Source organism: Haliaeetus albicilla, chromosome 1 (genome assembly GCF_947461875.1).
Source record: "Haliaeetus albicilla chromosome 1, bHalAlb1.1, whole genome shotgun sequence".
Classification (NCBI taxonomy): domain Eukaryota; kingdom Metazoa; phylum Chordata; class Aves; order Accipitriformes; family Accipitridae; genus Haliaeetus; species Haliaeetus albicilla.
Window position 1 is genome coordinate 7578264 of NC_091483.1, and position 19004 is coordinate 7597267.

General features: G+C 39.9%; 1 protein-coding gene across 1 annotated transcript in view; it reads left to right on the forward strand.

Annotated features, from left to right (window-relative positions):
- Window positions 1-1953: 1953 nt before the first annotated feature.
- The window catches only part of CCDC158 (coiled-coil domain containing 158), a 35141-nt gene continuing 18090 nt past the window's right edge, over window positions 1954-19004 (forward strand). Inside the window, exons 1-10 of the mRNA XM_069775531.1 lie at window positions 1954-2175; window positions 7021-7151; window positions 7543-7787; window positions 8193-8302; window positions 8558-8885; window positions 9225-9301; window positions 11248-11362; window positions 14751-14870; window positions 16369-16566; window positions 18432-18914. Coding sequence (XP_069631632.1) covers window positions 2030-2175; window positions 7021-7151; window positions 7543-7787; window positions 8193-8302; window positions 8558-8885; window positions 9225-9301; window positions 11248-11362; window positions 14751-14870; window positions 16369-16566; window positions 18432-18914 — 1953 coding nt within the window. The 5' untranslated portion in view covers window positions 1954-2029. The remainder of the gene's footprint in view (window positions 2176-7020; window positions 7152-7542; window positions 7788-8192; window positions 8303-8557; window positions 8886-9224; window positions 9302-11247; window positions 11363-14750; window positions 14871-16368; window positions 16567-18431; window positions 18915-19004) is intronic.

Sequence of the window (19004 nt, forward strand, 5' to 3'; positions counted from 1 at the left end):
AGGAACACATGTTAAGACTCTGTATAGCCTCAAAGGGATTGCAATCAACTAGCAGTGTTCAAAGTTTGTTTCTAGAAAGACATTCCCAGGGCTACACAGGGAAGCTCTGCTCAGATTCCAGGTTGGATTTGAGTTCATCTTCCCTGCAGGCCACAGAATAAGCCTGCTTTTCTGGACAGGCCTGAGGTAAAATGTGAAAAGTCAGACAGAGAAAGGGAAAGACCGAGATCTGAGAGTGAAAGGAAAGAACAAAGCTGAGAAAAAGAAGCAAGCTGCAAAATCCATGAATCTGCATCCTTTTTGTGTTGGAAAAGGCACTTGTCTTTGAAGTCTGAAAAAAAAGAATTTTCTTTGGTGAACGTAAAAAAGTCTCTCCATATAATATTGCCTCTGGCACAAAATAGCTTTGGGTCCCTCAATTACTCAAAGCAAACTGCAAAGCAACAAGCCAAGGTGAGGAACAGATCCATCCCTCTAAGGAGAGGACAAGTGCTGTCACAGCTGAAGGAGGTTAATTCAGGGTATCTGAATTCAGAATTGCAGATTTTCTCTCTGCATCTGAATTTTCACCTACCTGATGTAATGCACAGAGAATCACCCTGCTGAAACGAGAGTTTGAATCAGAAACCTGGAGTCAAAAAAGTCATCACACTATAACACCAAAACCTTACAACATATAGGTTGTTGTTGTTGTTATACAAGCATTATAACTGTAACAACACTGAGACCACTTCAACAATAACAGTCCCTGATTTTCTATACATTACTGTGAGCCCTTCCAGAAAAACAGGCCATTTTGCACTCTGAATCAACTAACCTAACAAGATGCACAAAAGCAGCAACATCAAAGATAAGTCCTCATTCTAACACTAAATTAATAAAAGATTCCATGATTACATGGAATTATCCAGTATTATTATGCTAAAGGGGTTTCCCTTGTTGAAACTCAGATACACACTTTAAAAAAAGAGACAAGCACAAAACACTCAGGGCAGCCATCACCTCATTTAATTGAACAGTTGTGTAGTATTTATCTCTATCTTAACAGGCTGTGTATACAATTGGACAGCTTTTAGATTATACCCATCTGCTGAAATATTTCTTGCAATTGTTTCTTGCAAGATGGAGTACAGCTGAAGTCACCTGAGGCACCATGGTCAGATGCTCTTGTTTTAAGGCCTTTAAGCAAGCTGTGAAGATGCAGCTCTGTGTCTGAGCTCATACTGTAAAGAGCAGGACAAATTCTGTACACCTTTATGTTTGATATATGGCATATGAAGAAACACAGCAGGTTCGGACAAATTAATTGGGGGGGGGCTTCTCCCCCACCCCCCAAACAGGATAATTATTTAACAGTTAAAGCCATTATTAATGCCTTTAACCAAATCTGAAACTGTTGGTGGGTATGGCCCATGTATTTTAGAAGCAGAGCCTCTGCCAACATAAATTACTCCATTACCTTCCTCTGAAGCTATATGTCCCCCTGCACAGCTTACAGTCCTCTCTGTGGGAGGAATGGATTTTTAAACACAGGAAGTTTATATTTGCATCTTTCTGGCAAACTTGTGATGATTCTTAGACATTTCTTCTCAGAGATATTCCCAAAATAGGAGAAAAGTTATTCAGGAATTACATCCTGTAAGAATTATTCTGTCCTCGGGTTGTAACTGCTGTTTCAGCCGTGATAGGGGGAACAACAAAGAGGCTGGGGTGCTCAAGACCTGGACTCCCACGAAACACTAGATAAAAAAGGCACCTGCTGCCAGGAGAGGTAATGCTCCGCAGAAAACACCCCGCCAGGGCCCTGTTGGGGAAAAGCTATCAAGTTTCCCGCTGAAGCTGGACTTTGAATGACACTTTGTGGAGAAATCAAACACTGGATACGGCGTTTATTGGCTCCCTCTCGTGCACATGATCAGCTCCAGAGGAGGGGTTTGTTCCCAAGGCTACCGAGTCGGGCAAAGGGGCTGGTGAAAGGGGCAGGTGGCTCCCAACCGTTCCGGCGGCTCAGGAGGTGTTTGGGAGCTGGATGCACAGCCCGCAGCACGGCAAAAACAGGAGCGAATGCGAGTTGATCAATACCTCCCTCCTTTCCCAGCTCCACAGCAAGGAGCAAAACCTCAGTGAGCCGTCCAAAAATATAGGAGAAACAAACCTCACCAGTGCTTGTCGAAGGTAGGTGCAGGCTACCTGCTGGTTTTCATGCTTTGTTAACACCTGAGACCGTTTGAGCATTAAAATCTGGTTTCAGGATATTGTGTAGCATATTTACCTATAAACTCCTTTGTCTCTTTGCTCTGTGGATAGAAGAAAATGATCTCTTTTTGGTGCTGCCTCTTTTTCCAGGTGGCACAGTAGAAAGTCTTCCCTTCCTTGAGCTGGTTTCCATCCTCTGTGTGTGTTTTTTTGCTGCTCATGTACTGACAATTCTGGAGTGTGGTGTAGCTGGGAGAGTGGAGACCAGAGGTTTATTTTCAGCTTGTTAATTCTTACTTTTCTGCGCTCAGTCTGAAGTAGTCCATGTAAAACCACTTTTCTTCCTTTGTCTTTAGGTTTGTTTTTTAGCACTAGATGAATGGTTTTCTTTCTTTGTAAATTAAAATGGTGTGTTCTCTGTTGAGGGATGGTTATGTGTCTTTCTTCTTAGTCAGGTATTTAAATATATAAACATATATGTCTATCTTTTGAGTTTGCTCTGGCTTAAGTTCTCCAGCTCTCTGATGGTTTTGTTTTGGGCCCAGTTCATACATGTGTTCCTGGAAACTCGTAACATGGTGTCTGGTATAAGCTGTTGGCTGTTATTTTGAGTAGCTTGAAAAGAGGAACAGCCTGTTGACATCTGCATGTTCACTCCTGAAATCGAGATCCAAAACGGGACAGTCAGTCAGATCATTTTCTTTGCTGAAGCAAACCGATCATGTCTTGACTCTGCACTCACTCTCTCACTGAGAATTGAAAATACCAGTCAGGCATTGCCTGACCATCACCTTTGGGAATTCAAAATAATTTCATCTCTGAAGACACTGGTGTAAAAATCAGGATATTTTAATTTTTATTTCTGAAATGGATTTTTGGGAAGATGCTTTTAGCCCTCTGGGCTTTTCTCTGGTGGGAGGAAGCTTCCTCACCCCCCCTTTCTGCCTTCAGTCAGCACACAGTCCCTGCCCCCCCAAACGTGCTACTTTGCTGGCTAAATACCATGAGGAATGTGACCCAGGCCCTCCCCTACCCCCGTATGGCAGGATTTTTATTTTCAGTCTTAAGCACGGCATCATTAATTCACCTGCCTTCACAACCCAGCGCCCGTGAGGGCACCTTGACTCCTGTGCCCACGGCCTGAGGGGGGCACACGTGAGCGGCCATTTTGAGGCTGAGGGGGCTGAGCGCCGGCGTGGGAAGGGAGTGGGGAGGGAGCTGCGGGTCCGCTGGCTTCCACACCCCAGCTTCCCCCAGGCTGTGTTGAGAGGAAGCGGGCGGCTCCCAGAGGATCGGGTCGCAGCCGTGGGAGGGCCCCTTCCCGCCATGGAGGCTGGAGAAGGGGGGAGATGGTTGTCCTCACTGTGAGGGAGCAGCCTCTCTGGGGAGGCAATAGCGGGTGCGCGCCCTCATGAGGTAAAAAGTCCCTCGGAGCCGAGATGTGGAGGGTTTATAGAGTCTAGAGGGACTTTGGCACAGACCTGTGCAGGCAGGAGAGGCTGGTCGGGGCGCTCAGGGGCTCCCTCGTTTCCCGCCACGGAAAGGCAGGTGGCCGTATGTGGCGGCCATTTTGTCCGCGCTCGGCTGGGCTGGTGCCACTACCGCCGTCGGAGAGATCCATCGGCGCCGGCCTGGCTCTCCTTCGCTGCACGGAAAACGCGGGCGGTGGTGTGGGGAGTGACAGGGTCTGTCCCGGTTTAGGAAAAACGGTCCTGTCGTCGTCGTGCGGTTGAACTTTCTGGGGCTGTTATGTGAGGGTTCGAGGCAATGGGTTCACATTAAGGAAGTATTTCTGGTACTTGGGATTGGGGTCTGGGATAAAGGGCTCCACTTATCTCTATTGGGTGCCCTTAGGAAGCACCCACGGTGGTCTTTTTCAGTCAAATGGGTGTATTGAAGGTGTGAAATTATCCATGGTATGGAAACTGCTGTGGCAGCTACTCTTGACTTACAGTGTAGTCCCATGTCTTCCAGAGGACCAGTCACCCAGGGAAATCCAAATAATGCAAGTAAAGCCCTATCAAATACCATCCAGCTCAAAGCTATGCATAAATTTTTTTCATTTACTTTCCCCATCCTTGTCTCACCCCCCGCCCCGAGGAAGAGGTTCACAGACTTGTCCCCCAAGGGCTATTAATAGCAGTCATGCTCCCAAAACTCAAAATATGTACAAGTCTAGACATGCCCACCTTGGGTTCGCTCCAGACTTCAGTTTTTCTTTTTTGGGGGGCATACTTCTAAAAGCACTTTTGGGAGGAAGAAGTCCATTTGGCTTTAATCACACAGATTGGGATAGACAACATTTGTAGATGAGATCAAGGCAGACATTTATATAAATCTTGTCTTCAGTGGTTTTTGTAGAATAATACAGTATCTGGAAACATCATAGGAAAGTGGTAGTGTATATGATTTGATACTTTGTTGTTGTTGCAAAACTTTACAGGCAATAGTAATAAGTACTTACAAAAGCCTGCATCTGTGTTCATCCTGATAAAACAAAGCATAAGACTTTAAAAAGGAGATAAACTATCTCCCTCAATATCCTTTAATTCCCCCTGCAGTATTATATGGGCAAAATTCATTTTTTATTACCTAAAGTTGATTCTTAATATATTAGTAAATAAAGACACATTTTTTTCTTCACAGGTGCTGTTACAATGAGCAAGAATATCCAGGAATTGAGGTAGTACACAGTTTTTGTTTGTTTTTAGAGAAATTCCTGTACCTGCTATCTGTCATTACAGTAAACAGCACGCTCGCTGAAAATGGAAGCCAACAGATTCCTAAGGTGTAGTCTGTTATGCTAATGTGGCAGGAAAGATGTGAACACAAAATTTAAAGATATGGGTGCCCAAGACAATCTACAGTGCAGGATGAATTATGCTGATCATTGTAATTTGTGTGCCACGATAATAACTTAATTTATATTCACAGTGGAATGAGTTATTCCTGCTAGCTATGGGATGTCTGCACAAATAGCAGGATATAGTACTGCCCTTTGATAATGAATTTTCAGGGGTCCAGGATTTTGCCTACTATTAGATTCAGAATCATTCAGCATTGGGAAAGTGATGCTTGTGAAATTCAGTGACTTTATTGTTTTGGGTGATTTTTTTTAAAATTTTTTTTTTCCCTAAAAGGTAGTGCTTGGATTTAGTGATTTTTATATAAAGTTGTGTATCTAATATTTGAAAGTTTCTCCCAAAGAAGAATCATTAATGAGTTTGAAAATCCATGACAAACTAGAATCATTAACGAGTTTGAAAATCCATGATGAACTGAGAAGAATCGGGATGGTATTTTTCTTTCTGAAGCTTTGATTTGCTGATTCACTCAGACTCTGATGGATCAAACTGAAGTGTCACCTGACCACTGTGCTTATTGCAACAGTGTGTAGTGGCAGACACATAGAAAAATGGTCAGGAAAAAGTGATATTTTTGCTTGGTATACCTCACTATCTCAGTGTCCGGGGAATTAGAATGTAAAGACTTACTGAATCTGAATGTCTGTCCCAACTGTCAAATTTATTAGTCCTGGGGATTTGTCTAATCATTCTTTTAACCTGTTTATGCATTTAGGTTATACTCTACAATAACAGGGCAGTGTTGATAGCACCTCCTCCCTTGCCTGTAGCTGATGCCACAGCTTCCCACTTTCAGGGTAGCAGACTCCTCAGGATGCTTTTCCCCATGCTCTGCAGCTTTGCTTGCAACTGTGTCCTCTAACCTTTTTTATCAGGAATGTTATCGAATTAAAATCCAGGTTTATCAGGATGTGTTAATACAAACGCAGAGAGGCAGCATAACAAGTGCAGTGCACAGAGACAGGGACTTGTTTCATTGTGAAAAAAGTGCTGCGTGGACAGAAATCAACTATGCGTGTTGTAATTGGGTCATTTGTGAATGTCACAGTCCTGCTATGTACACAAAACAGTACTGATGCTAAGTGACAGGGAGCTGCTCTCCTTGCTGATCTCATATTCCTCCCTTACCTGTAGACTTGCCACTTAAAATACTTTTTCATAATCTGAGTTTCCTCTTTGTCCCTCAACTGTTTTTAGTTCATGTTTCCTCTTAGCTTTCTTCTAGTTACAGCTTATAGGTGAACTGCCAGAACTTGCCTATTACTCTCACTTAGACTGGTTTTCTTTCTCTTTTGGTCAGAAAAGGCCCCCCCCCCAATCTGTCTACTTTCTTTGCACACACACTATCCTCCCTCCCCCTGGGAATGTAGCAAATCATCTGTGGCCTGATCAATTGCGATAAAATTAGATGGTGTGAATCCGCACAGGTTTCCTTTCCTCTGTGCTCGAGGTTTTATATAACCAAACGCTTCTCTGTTTCTGCAAATTTTCTGAGATGTTTCCTATTGTGCCTGCAAATGAAGTATTTAACAGATTTCTGTGGGTTTGATTGACCATACAGTTAGTTTCATGTCTGTAAGGTAGCGTTTTACTGGCCAGCTAGGAGAAAAAATGTGGAAATAAAAGGAAAACGCTTTTCAGAAGATCAACCAATTTAATTCTGTTTGTTTGATGAAGTGTTATTTTACTTGTTTGGACTTTCATACATTATGTCTGCTAGTGGCAAAACACGGTAGTTCAGTTGATTACAGTGGAGCTGCACCAGTTAAAGATGTGGCACTGTGTTGCCCAATGTAAGTGCAAACCGGGAAAATACAACAGCGTTACCAAATAAATTCTTTGGTTTCACTTTTCTTTTCAGTTACTCATTTCAGGTTGCATTTGTGACGCAGTGCAGTTGGATACTCTTCTGTATTCAGTCCTGCCTTTTCAGCAAATGTTTCTATGTGCTGTTCTGCAGGGAGGCACTGGAAAGACAAACAAAAGAGGCTCTGAAACTCCCTGAAGAAACTACCAAATTCCCAGTGGAATCGGTGATATGCTCTTTGAATCCTGAGGAATCTTTACCAAGTGGCAGTATGCCTAGCATGGGCAAGTATTGAACAGATTTCAGAACAAGACTTGGGAGTAAATCACTATGAATGTTGCAGACTATTACGTGACTTAGAAGGATGCTCATAAGTTTGTTTCATATTTCAACTTGAATCCTCTTTAGGCCCTGTGTCTTGAACAGCTCTTATTGACACAAGCCCAAGGTAAAGGCAGAGCAGGTTTGAAATGTATTCTTCTGAACATTGTGGCATTCGCCATCCAGTGTGCAACCCTAGAATCGGCTGGATTTGTTGTCCTTAGAAAAGATGATGCCTAGGTTTGACTATCAACAGATAGGCCCTGAGAAGCACTAATGCCCAATTTGTACAGATGACAGTTTATTCTCGTGTAACGACTCCTGTTTCAACACTTAAATTTATCTGCCTTTCAGGTGCTGCTAGTCCATTTCTCAACAACCGGAATGTTTTAGCTTCTTCCATTCTCAGCACGGTGATGGAAAACTCAGCCTCTTCTCGTACTGGTAGCAGTCCACCCAATAGCGTCTTCTGTTCCAAGTATGAAATACATACGGATTCTGAGAAAAAAAACATGAATGGTGCTGGCAAAGAACACACGGAAAACATTCTGGAAGAATACTCGCAGAAAGGTAGAGATGTGCAGAAGAGGCTGAATGAAGTGAGTGGCAAATTTGGGGCAGCTTCTTAAGTATAGATGAGCTTTTGTTGTTTTTGTCATTGCTGAGTCTGGACAGTTCTGCCAGCGCTATTTTGAGCAGCCTCTTGGCTGCTGTAAATTGTACTTGGCTGTCACGATTCCCACATGCCCTTTGACAGACAGAAATAGGCAGTGGGTAGTAATGTTGTTGGCATGATCCTTGTAACGGTATTCCATGCATAGTCAGTGCACCGCAGCACAGTGTGACTTGCTGGTTAAGAAATAATGAAAAAAAAAAAAAGAAAAAAACCCCTCTTAACTCTCATACCTGTGCTGCGCTCAGCCTCATTTTTTTAGGTTATGTATTCAGTATTTTGATTGGTTTAGCGTGGTGGGTTGTTTTTTGGTATTTTTTTCTTCCTTTAGACCACTGAGCTACGTGAGCAACAGAAAATCAATTTAAGACTTATCATTTCTGATTTGCAGACCAAACTGATGGAAGTGCAATTGGAAAGAGATGCGCTTCAGGATACTAGGTATGAAGGCCAAGACAGATGTATTATGGAGAGTGTATATCTGGGCTTTGAAAGCCACACCAGTTCTCCTAAGTGAGAAACTTGCACTCAGGAGTGAAGACAATGAGACAGTGGCACATTGGTTTAGAAAATGGCTTATTATGTAGTTGTAAAAAACAGCAGTTAATCAACGTAAGTATTAAACGTATTAGTCAGGATATAAATCCATATTGTGAATCCTGTTTTCTGAATTATTTCTTTGGTTTCCAAATTCAGACAAAAGGAATCCCAGTGCCAAGAGAATGTAAAAATACAGCTAAAAAATACTGTTCAAGAGCTGGAAGCTGCCAACCAGCTGCAGGAAGAGATGCTGAGGGAGGCTGACAGCCGAACTGAGCATCTGAAAAAGATGGTCCACAGCCACAAGGAAGTACTTCTGGAACTACGTGGCATCCTGATGGACTACGAAGACAGCACAGGCAAGAAACTCTATGAGCATGAGAATATTACTAGCCTACACATCCAAAGCCTGAGCACAGCATTTGCTGACATCCTGCGAGATTTAGACTCAGAGGTGTCATACCTCAAAGAAAAGGTTGTCCTGGTATGTGAAGAAAGCGCTACTTTTGCTTCCAACGCTCTGTGTTTGTTTTTTAGAAAATACTTTTGAAAACTCCATGAGCTCCCATCTAAACTGGCCTAAGGAAATGGTTATGACCCAAAGAAATAGAAATGCTACTTTGCAGTTAAAGGTGGCAGGTGCTGGTATGCCAGTCTTTTACACCATCCCCACTTGAGATTGGGTTTATTGCTGCAATTTAACTTGTATTGTGCACATTTTCACAGTTCAAGGTGGAAGCAAAGGAAAGGGAATTACACTTTGAAAACCACTGTTTAGCTGGTGTTTTCCTTAGGGTTTAGCATTGTCATCTGTTTACAATAGGTGGAAGAAAAACTTGAGTCATTGAAAAAAGATTCACAGACCCAAAACCAACTTCTGCTTCAGCAGCATCAAAATAGGTACCTGTTCTCCATTTATTTATTCGTAAGACATAAATAGATTTTTTTCACATGTTCCACAGATAATTCTTTTGTGGTGATGATGATGATGATGATACGGGGTGAGGGGAGTGACTGGGGCACCGCAAGCAATATTTTTCAGGACTTAATAATTGTTCCATTGCAGATGTTTATTTGCTCTTGACTTTCTGCTGCTTTTTCCTTCCATGCTTACAATTTCCTGTTTTATTCACTGCCTCAAAAAAATAGCATTTTGGAAGAATCTGTACACCTTATTTTTGTAAGTGTGATTGGTTGCTTAGGTGGACATCTAGAATTTGTTGGGAGTCTAGTGCTACCGTTAAAAGAAAAGATTGAAAGTTATCACTTTGGTGGTTACATCAGCTTTTTCTTACTAATTTCAGTGAGAGCTTTTTCTTTCCCTGTTCAAGAAGTCCTCATTTCCCCAGCTATTCACCTGAATTATACAGTAACCTGTTCAAAATAAAAAGGTCAATAACTCAATACATAATATTTCATTCACAGTAGAACATAAAAATGTTACATTTTTGACTACTGAAAAATACCGTTACCTCTTCAGCAGAGAAGTTACTATTTTCCAAGGCTAAAATTATTTTCTTCTTGAAACAGGATTAAGCAGCTAATAAGTGAGCATGAACAGGAGGTGGCAGCACTAACTGATAAAGCTAACAGTGCACACTGCTATGCAAATAGTATCAAAGCCAGGTGGAGATCGTTCAGTATGTTTTTTGATTAGAGTATAGAAAATTGTTAAGAGTAACCTTAATTTGAGAGAAGGCTTATGCTGCTAGTATACTCTGCTCTTGGCCATATGTGTTTGGTTTCTTAGTGTTTTTGTTTAAAGAGTTAAGCAGTCCTTGCATAAATTATGGAATGAAGAAAAAAAGGGAAAGAAGAAAAAAAACATGAAACTGTGCTATACAGAGGAGAGGCAAAATAGTCACGCATTAGGCAGAGTGAGAATTGGGAGACTCAGGCTGGTTCTCTTAGACTGCTGCGGTTCAGAAGAAGAGTAAGGCCAGCAAAGTCAGCGGAAGCTCAAAGTGGCTCGAGCCGTCAGCTCTGTTCTTGCCACCAGCTTTTGGAGTGATGAATCTGTTATCTGAGTTTTGAACAGTTTCTGCGGAGTACATGGCTAAAGTTAAGGGATGGAAGAGTATGTAAGCTAAGAGCTGTGGCTGAGTGCAGTTTTAGATGGCTGCATTATAGCATGACCTTTGCCTTCTAAATGTTCTGTGGATTCGGATACAAACATTAATTTCCAGCAGCATTATCAGCTGAATCACAAACAAGAATGGGTAAACAGTTGGGTGGTTTGCATACATGTACAAATGGTAATGAACAATACTTTTAAAGAAAAGGTAATTTTCATTTGGGATAAATAGCTATGTTGGTACTGTTGACTTTGGTAACCATAGAGTGAGAATAAAAGGACACTAATTGTCACTGGCCACTTGATGACTCAGAAATCGGTGCTCAATATATCAGTTAAAAAAATGAGGACATGGCATGCAGTGTTGCAAACTTAAGATGAGATTTAAGTAGTAGTATGCACTAATGTCTGATTTGCATAGTTGAGATTGAGTAGCTGATAGCAAAATGTTTCTCAGTTCTGCTGGTAGAATTTGGGGGGTGCATTTGAAAGCAGACATAGCTTTCTTAGAACTTGCTTGAGAATCAATGATTTACCAGGAAAAAAAACCATCAAGATTTCAATTTATGTAATTTTATGTGAGGTAAATATCAGAGAGAAAATCTAACCAGTAGGAAGGTGTAACTTTTATGTGATGTCACTGTGAATGGTAATCATATTTCAAAGCAGTAAGTTTCAGTGGTCATACTCATTGCAGTGAAAACAACCACAAATGTTTAATGCTTACGTGGTTCTTGCAGTTTCTGATTTTACCACCTAAAACTTTTCTTAGAGAACAAACAAGAAACCAAAATTCAGTGCTTGCACATCAAGGTAGTCACCTGGAATCTACAGTTTCTCAGCTGCGTTCTGAATTACGAGAAGCTAAGAGGATGTATGAAGACAAGGTGTGTATATGGATTTGTGTGTTAGCATTAGTGCCATTGAAACTGGATATCTGAAATGTTTAGATATGTAAGGAAAGCCTTTTGATAAGGGATTGCTTCGGAAGAACTGTGTGGACAGTAAGATAAATTACATTATCCTTAACTCTATTTGTTCCTGTTATTTTTAAGAACAAGTTATCTTTCTCTAACACAAAATAGCTTTGCAAAATTTACTGAACACAAAATAGTTTTGCTGAATGTATTGAGAGCGTACCATAAATTATGCTTTCTGGAAATACATAAAATGATTCTGCACTGCCAGCATCGTTTGCACAGGCAGGACAAGAACATTGTTTCACTATACCATTAGAGAATATGTCAGCATAAAACAGGCAGTAAAAATAGCTTTTTATTTAAGTTGGACTGCCCAGAAAAATTCTTTGGGAACTTTGTCATGGTAAGTGCAAGGATGGGAGAACATTGACATTACAGCAGTGCTTGAGAAGCATTCAGGTGCCCAGAGATGCCCCACTGTGAGTTAAGAATCTTGGAACATTTATTGAAATCCGAAGGCTTCTTATCAGCAGGATATAGTACAGGTAAGAAAGAGAGGCTGGCCACCACCTCTGTATTCAAACTTTTTCTTAATCCCATTAGAAAACATTAGTCTTGACAAACTTTTTTTGACTACGCTTGTGCCCGAAGAGCAACTTTTTTCCAGTTAGTACAGCAGGTAATTAACTGCAGACAAATGGAGAGAACTGCTTACAGTCCCACCACAGAATCTCTGCCATATCACTAACTGCAGTATTTTATATCCTGTTCCTATACCACGTCTGCTGCATCTTTCACTAATTTCACTGCTTTGGATTCCAGTTTTATAAACAATTTTAATATCTTTTAAATTTTTCTTTATTTTTGGTGAAAGATAATTCATGTTTTCCGTAGAAAATGACCTGAAAGCAGTTGCTCTCCACTCTCTTGAAAAATTAGTGGAAGTGACCCATGCAGAAATGCTTGGTGGATCCACATCCAGCTTAGATTACAAGTCATGAGGATTCAGGTATCCTTCTACATACTATTGGAAAGTTCACGTCACAGGAGTGCTCTGAAGTTTGGCAGAGCTGATAGTCTCTGATCCAAAAAGGTCTGAGAGTGGAATGGCAGGGATGTGCAGGTCAAGCCTGTGGAGCCATGGTGTACGTGTACTTGCACTGTAGAGCAAAGCAGGAAGGACTTTGTGTTTCATCATTTCTGTAGGTTTCCAGTTTTATCAAGTCCATTGGTTCACATGTATCAAAACTCACACTAGTCAGTACCAAAAGTGACTTTTCATAGCATCGTAACTGAACTATGGAGAATTTGTGAATTAAATTAATCTCCATTGCTGTATTTCATCCTCAAGGTAGAGTATAATATATGGTATGCTTTTCATGTTAGGTCTATTTACCTGAAATACTTTGATTTAAATCATGTAATGCGCAGCATAAGGTCATATCATATATAGCTGTAACTGCAGTGTATATTCCTTAGGTGTGTTCCCTTTCATGATGTTCACCTCAGATGTAAAATTGGAAACTGGGAATCAATTTAAGGTGAATTTTCACAGTCTACCAACTCTAGAAAATGTTGGGTTTGTATATCTATAAAATAATATACTACTTGGTCCAATAAAAATTGTTTTTGAATAGGAAGTGTAATACACTGAATTGCTAACGTAGACTTTAGTGAGAGACAAGTTGATAGCTGGAGATCATTTGATCTTAGGCTCTTAAGTGGAGTCATTCCTGGGAAGGTGTGAGAGAGAATCTAAATAAAGGTTTTACAACTGTATGTCTGTCTTTTGCAACAAGAATTTCTGTGCAGCTTCTCTGGTAGTTAAACACCTTAGCAACTAAAATTTTCAAGGGAATAGGTGAAAACTAAAGCCACTGTAAGTTGTTGATACCAGATGGTTTCAGCAGTCAGAAAATATGGTACTTTACTTACTGGATATAAATGTAAATATGTAAGTGTTCTGTTTGGATATGCCTATGTTAATAATGTAAAAGTGTTGTAGACTGGTCCATCATCTCATACGCTGCCAGAAGTTGCATCCTTTCAGAGAAAGTGACTACCACTTGGAGCAAAACATGTTTGCTTGTAAATGTTGTAATGTATTCATAGTGAAGGAATATACCTCCCTGCCTTAGCTACATAAAACCTGCTGTTAGGCCTAGGTGTGTCTTAAGAATGTCACCTTATCATTAAAAACAAAGTGAATATGGCTGAATATATGCTTGGGACCAAATTATCCCTAAATTAACTTAATTGTACAGGAAAGGCCCTGTGTGAGGACAGCTCTTTCTGTTACTGTGAAAGCCTTACTGATAATATTGTACACTGTTGTTGAACTCTGTCGAGGGTGTACTTCAGGCTTGGATTTTGTGTGGAAATATGGAGTAGCTGCGTAAAGAGGGTTTCAGGGGGAAGTCATCTAGGACTTTGGGAGATTTCTGCTTCTGATGGAGGGCTCCACAAGATGAGAGACACCCCTTTCAAGAAGGACCTCAAGCAATTACAGGAAGAAAAGGCCCTCATAATGTCCCTTCTGCTGCTTAGGCATTGGAGGTCTGGGAAGAGAAGACTTCTGATTTTGGGGAAGGAAAACATCCTAAGAAGATCTAAAGAACTTTTCTTGGCAACATCCTGTCATATCATCCTGATCTTCCCAGCCCCAATTTGGTGAAGGACATGAGGTTTTGGGACCAGCCCTGCATAAATGGTCCATTCCTAATTAAAAAGAATTATGGCATCGTTATAATCAAATGCATCAAAGAGGGGGTGGGGGGCAGAAGAGGAAGGGAAGAGATTATTGCTTTTGTTACAAGCTGAAGAAAAGTTTTTTAAGGAAGTAGAAGGGAAATGCCCAGATTTTGGTGTTAGTCAAAAGAGAGGTTGCAGATCCTAAAGTGTTTATTAGAAGAGCACTGTAGGAGGTTTCATGTATTTTCTCATTGAATGATTCCATGTAAATTGCGTTATACTTACACTTGCATTATATTGGCTTTTCTGACTAGTAGTACTGCAAATCAAGCAAGGAGCTTGAACTTTTTTTTCCTGAAGTGGCTCTTATCCCATTCCATTCAATGTTTATGGCATAGGTAAGGAATTTTTTGAAGAGCTGTGGAGCAGGATGGAAGCCAGTTCATTCTCAGGAACCTTAGTTAACTGTGCAATGAAATTGAGCTTAATCACTCAAAGAAGACAACACAATTCTGAATACAGCTAGGGAGTGACTGCTGAGCCAAAAGATGACCTTTGGACTTCTTTCAAGTAGAACTTGGAAGAAAACTAGAAGAAATCTGATGTACTGTTTAAAATAGAATACGTTAAGATAGTTCTTAATGAACATTTGTCTTTATTCTAGGTTGAAGAGCTTGAGAAGCAGTTGCACCTAGCTCAGTCTGAAGTAGCAGAAGCTCAGACAGAACAGGATCAATGCAGCCAAGAATCTGGAAATCTGAATGACCAGATTCATCAATTGTTGGTAAAAACAAGTGATAGTATTGAAAAAAATTTTGCTTTCTAAAAAAAAGCCTCTCCTTACTGCTTTGTGTTTAGATTTGCATGTTGCTTGTTTCCAAAGGGCAGCAGCCCCCTTATAAATAAGTTTGAGGATTATTTTTTATTAGAAATTTGAATTAGGTGTGAAGAAAGTTTTCCAAAGGCCTTTGCCATTAGCAATGCAGGACGTTGAGAATTAAGGTTAACTTTGTCATAAATTCAAAATCCTTGAATCCTATGCAAACCATATTAAAGATTCTGAGCCACCTTCACTTTAACCTCACAGTTTAGATCCCTCTGTTAAGGAACCTTGGTCCTTTAACACATATTTTGGAAGACATACCCAGGATCTTCCTAACAGTACTAAACATTCCTTTGTAACTGGTTGAGAATATACACAAATTAAACAGACAATATAAAAAAATTTTGTCACATAGGGTTGGTTTCATCACAACTGGCTTCATGTACTATAATTGGCCTTGCTTTTTTATTACATGAGGTAATGTTGGGATATTAGTTTGTGTGGTTTCATTAGGTTGGTTTGCCCAGTTAGTGTCACAGTGCTTCTGAAGGAGATGTTGACATTATTTCATTCCACGTGGTGTCCTCCTATTCAAGAATATGTTAGTGTAAATGTTTTCGTACAGATTGTACATACCTATAGAGAAGACTGGAGTCAGAATAATCATTGCATAATTGAAGGTTAGGAATCTAATTTTAGGATTCCTTTTGTTTCTGTGTCTTCAGTTCATGTTTTCATTCTGCCATTCTCTGAGCTTCCTACTTAGTTCTTTACTTCAGCTTTAACAATATGCAGATAGCTAACAATAGCAAAAGTTATGATTGGCAGAAATGCCTATTGATAATTCAGTTTGGGCATATTTTAAATTCATATTTTGGAAATTAGTAGCTCTTAAATGTGTATGTCAGTATTTTTAATATTATTTATATTTTAAATTATCATTTATAATTTCAATTATGTACTGTTAGGATTATGTCTGAGGTGGAAAAGATTTAAGCTCTGGAGAACATGTGACAAATTACTGCATGGAATGAAACAAGCAATGAACAGTTCTTATTAGTGGTAATATCAAGAGCAGCCTTCCTTGGCATGTAATGTAGTGCTTCATTGTTTTTCATTTGATGTTGACACAATATAATCTTTTTTCATTTTGTAGCTTATACTTATTTTGGGATAGATATAAATGACATGAAAGACATCAGCGTTGAGGTGTTAATGGTTCAAAATAATTACAGCAGCAGTATATAAAGTTGAAAGTTACTGCTTTGTTGGAAGAAAATATATGGGAGGTGCCAGACTAGTTCAGCCAATATTCCTGTCTTCTGCTAAGTATAAATGCATGCAGTAGTTCCTTTTCAGTTATATAATTGTGTAATTGAATGTTGCCAATGTTAAGAGAAGGAACAAAAAAAAATCCTAAATGTGATTCAAGAAGGGAGATGACTTTAATCTCTTGTAGGCTGAACTTCATAAAAAAGACATAGAGTTAAGCTTAGAAAAAGAGCAGAACAAGCGATTTTGGGATCGAAGCACAGACAACAGCATCACCATTAACCATCTAAGGAAGCAACTAGACAACAAAAACATACAGTTGCAGTGCATGGAAAACACAGTGAAGGAAATGAGGACTGAATGTTGCAGACAAATGGAGCGCCAGGTTGGTGAGCAACTGGAGCATGATAGTGTTTAGGACAGAAAGTGCACTGACTGGGGGCTGTACTTCATATAGAAATACTGTGACTCTGGTTACCATGGTTGGGAGGTCTCTGGAGCTCATGTGCCAAAATTTTCCTTCCAAAGAGGCAAATACATGACAGTCAGAATTTGCCTTTTTTTCCTATTAATGTGACCTTCATCTCTCTTTACTGTTTGTCCTGGTTTCAGCTGGGATAGAGTTAATTGTCTTCTTAGTAGCTGGTACAGTGCTATGTTTTGAGTTCAGTATGCAAAGAATGTTGATAACACTGATGGTTTCAGTTGTTGCTAAGTAGTGTTTAGGCTAAAGTCAAGGATTTTTTGGCTTTTCAAGCCCAGCCAGCGAGAAAGCTGGAGGGGCACAAGAAGTTGGCACAGGACACAGCCAGGGCAGCTGACGCAAAGTGGCCAACGGGGTATTCCATACCATGTGATGTCACATCAGTATATAAACTGGGGGGAGTGGGGGTGGCGGGAATCGCCGCTCAGAGACTAACTGGGGGTCAATCGGCAGATGGTGAGCAATTGCACTGTGCATCATTTGTACATTCCAATCCTTTTATCATTACTGTTGTCATTTTATTAGTGTTATTATCATTATTAGTTTCTTCTTTTCTGTTCTATTAAACTGTTCTTATCTCAACCCACGAGTTTTACTTCTTTTCCCGATTTTCCCCCCCATCCCACTGGGGGGTGGGGTGGGGAGTGAGTGAGAGGCTGCGTGGTGCTTAGTTGCTGGCTGGGCTTAAACCACAACGCTGTTGAGGAATTAGAAGCGTTATTTTTTTTCTTGGATTTTTGATGTACAAGCCTTAGGCGAAAATGAGTGTTCTGCTGATAATGTGTTTGATTTTGACTGTAAACATCCAAAACAACATTTTTTAAATTTCCAGAAAGTTTGATGCTGCCAGACGTAACAAACAAACTATTGAAGGTAGTGTTTTCGGTAGTGAGCACTTCTGTAAGAATAATTAGCAAATTAAAGGCCTTCATAATGCCTTACTTTATGTAGTGCTTAATGAAGACGTAGTGAAGTTTGGGTTTATAACCCTAAGCTGAAATGCAGTGCTATGTCAGAAAAAATTACTTCTGACAAAGTAGATTCCTAGACACTGACTTGTAGTACATTCTACTTTCTTCAAGACTTCAGACCCTCAAAAATGAGCTGTAGTTAGGTAACCCACTTTGCATTATGAGTAAAGATCAAGTTAATTCCTTTGTTTTCTACCGAACCGCACGCTTATGCTACCGCACACATTGTTCTACATTTTCTCAATCCATTATTTTTCCTTTAACATTCTCCCACCAGGAAGTTCATTCTTTTCTTCTGTTTCTATTTTGTTCTATTAGGAGTTCCTGAGTCACAGTACTTTGTGCTTTAAATGGTGCCCATTGCTGCCTGCAGGAATAAAATCAGTAATAAGTTATTCATGTACATACTTTTTTTTTCCCAACTTACAGTGCAGTCAGTCAAGTTTTAACACTTAAAGTTCTTTAGCCTCAACTGCTCTAAATTTTGTACTAACGTTTCCGGTTGATTGATTTTTTTTTTTTTTTTTTTTTTTTTTTTTTTACATTGGTTTAACATTTTTAGTTTTCTGTGATTAAAGACCCAATATTCTAAGCAATACTTCATTTATTAAAATGGAGAAAGAGGAAAGAAATCTAGAAGAATCACAGTCATTGTAGATCAGACCATGCTGACCTAATTTTCTTGTAAAACTCAGATGTTTAAGATGAACTATAGAAAACCAGAAATGTGAAAGGGAATTCTAAAGGTAGAAATAAACATTTCTCTTGGTTGATCCTTCTATTGCTATTATTCAGATGGCTGCAGTTAAGGAAAAAAAAGAAAGCATTGGAAGAATCTCCTCTTTGACTGTCCAACTGGAGTCAACCAAGGAAACACTCTGTAAAGTTAAAGAAGATCTTACAGCCAAACAGATCAATTTGGAGACTGCTGAGAAAACATTGTCAACTCTGACAGCCTGTTTGCAGGAGAAAGAGAGAGCCCTTGAGGATACCAGTAAGGAAATCAAGAAGCTACATTCACAACTTGGCAGTAGGATGCAGGAACTCCAGCATCTGAAGAATGAAGAGGACCGTTTACATAACGTGCAGTCAGAGTGTGAAACACTGAAACTGCAGGTGTTAGAGAAGGAAAGGATTATTGAGGTCTTCCAAAAGCAAATTGATAACATGACCCAGATTGTGGGCCAGTCCAGTCGAACTGCTGGAGCAATGGAAGTTGAGAAATCTCAGTTTATAAAAGAAATAAATGACTGGAAACTCAAAGTAGAAGAACTTAAGGTGTGCAAATGATGCTGTATTTATGTCTCTGTAAGACAGTAAATATTTTCTGTTTTTAAATCTGTATCTTAATGTGCTAATACAGTGGTT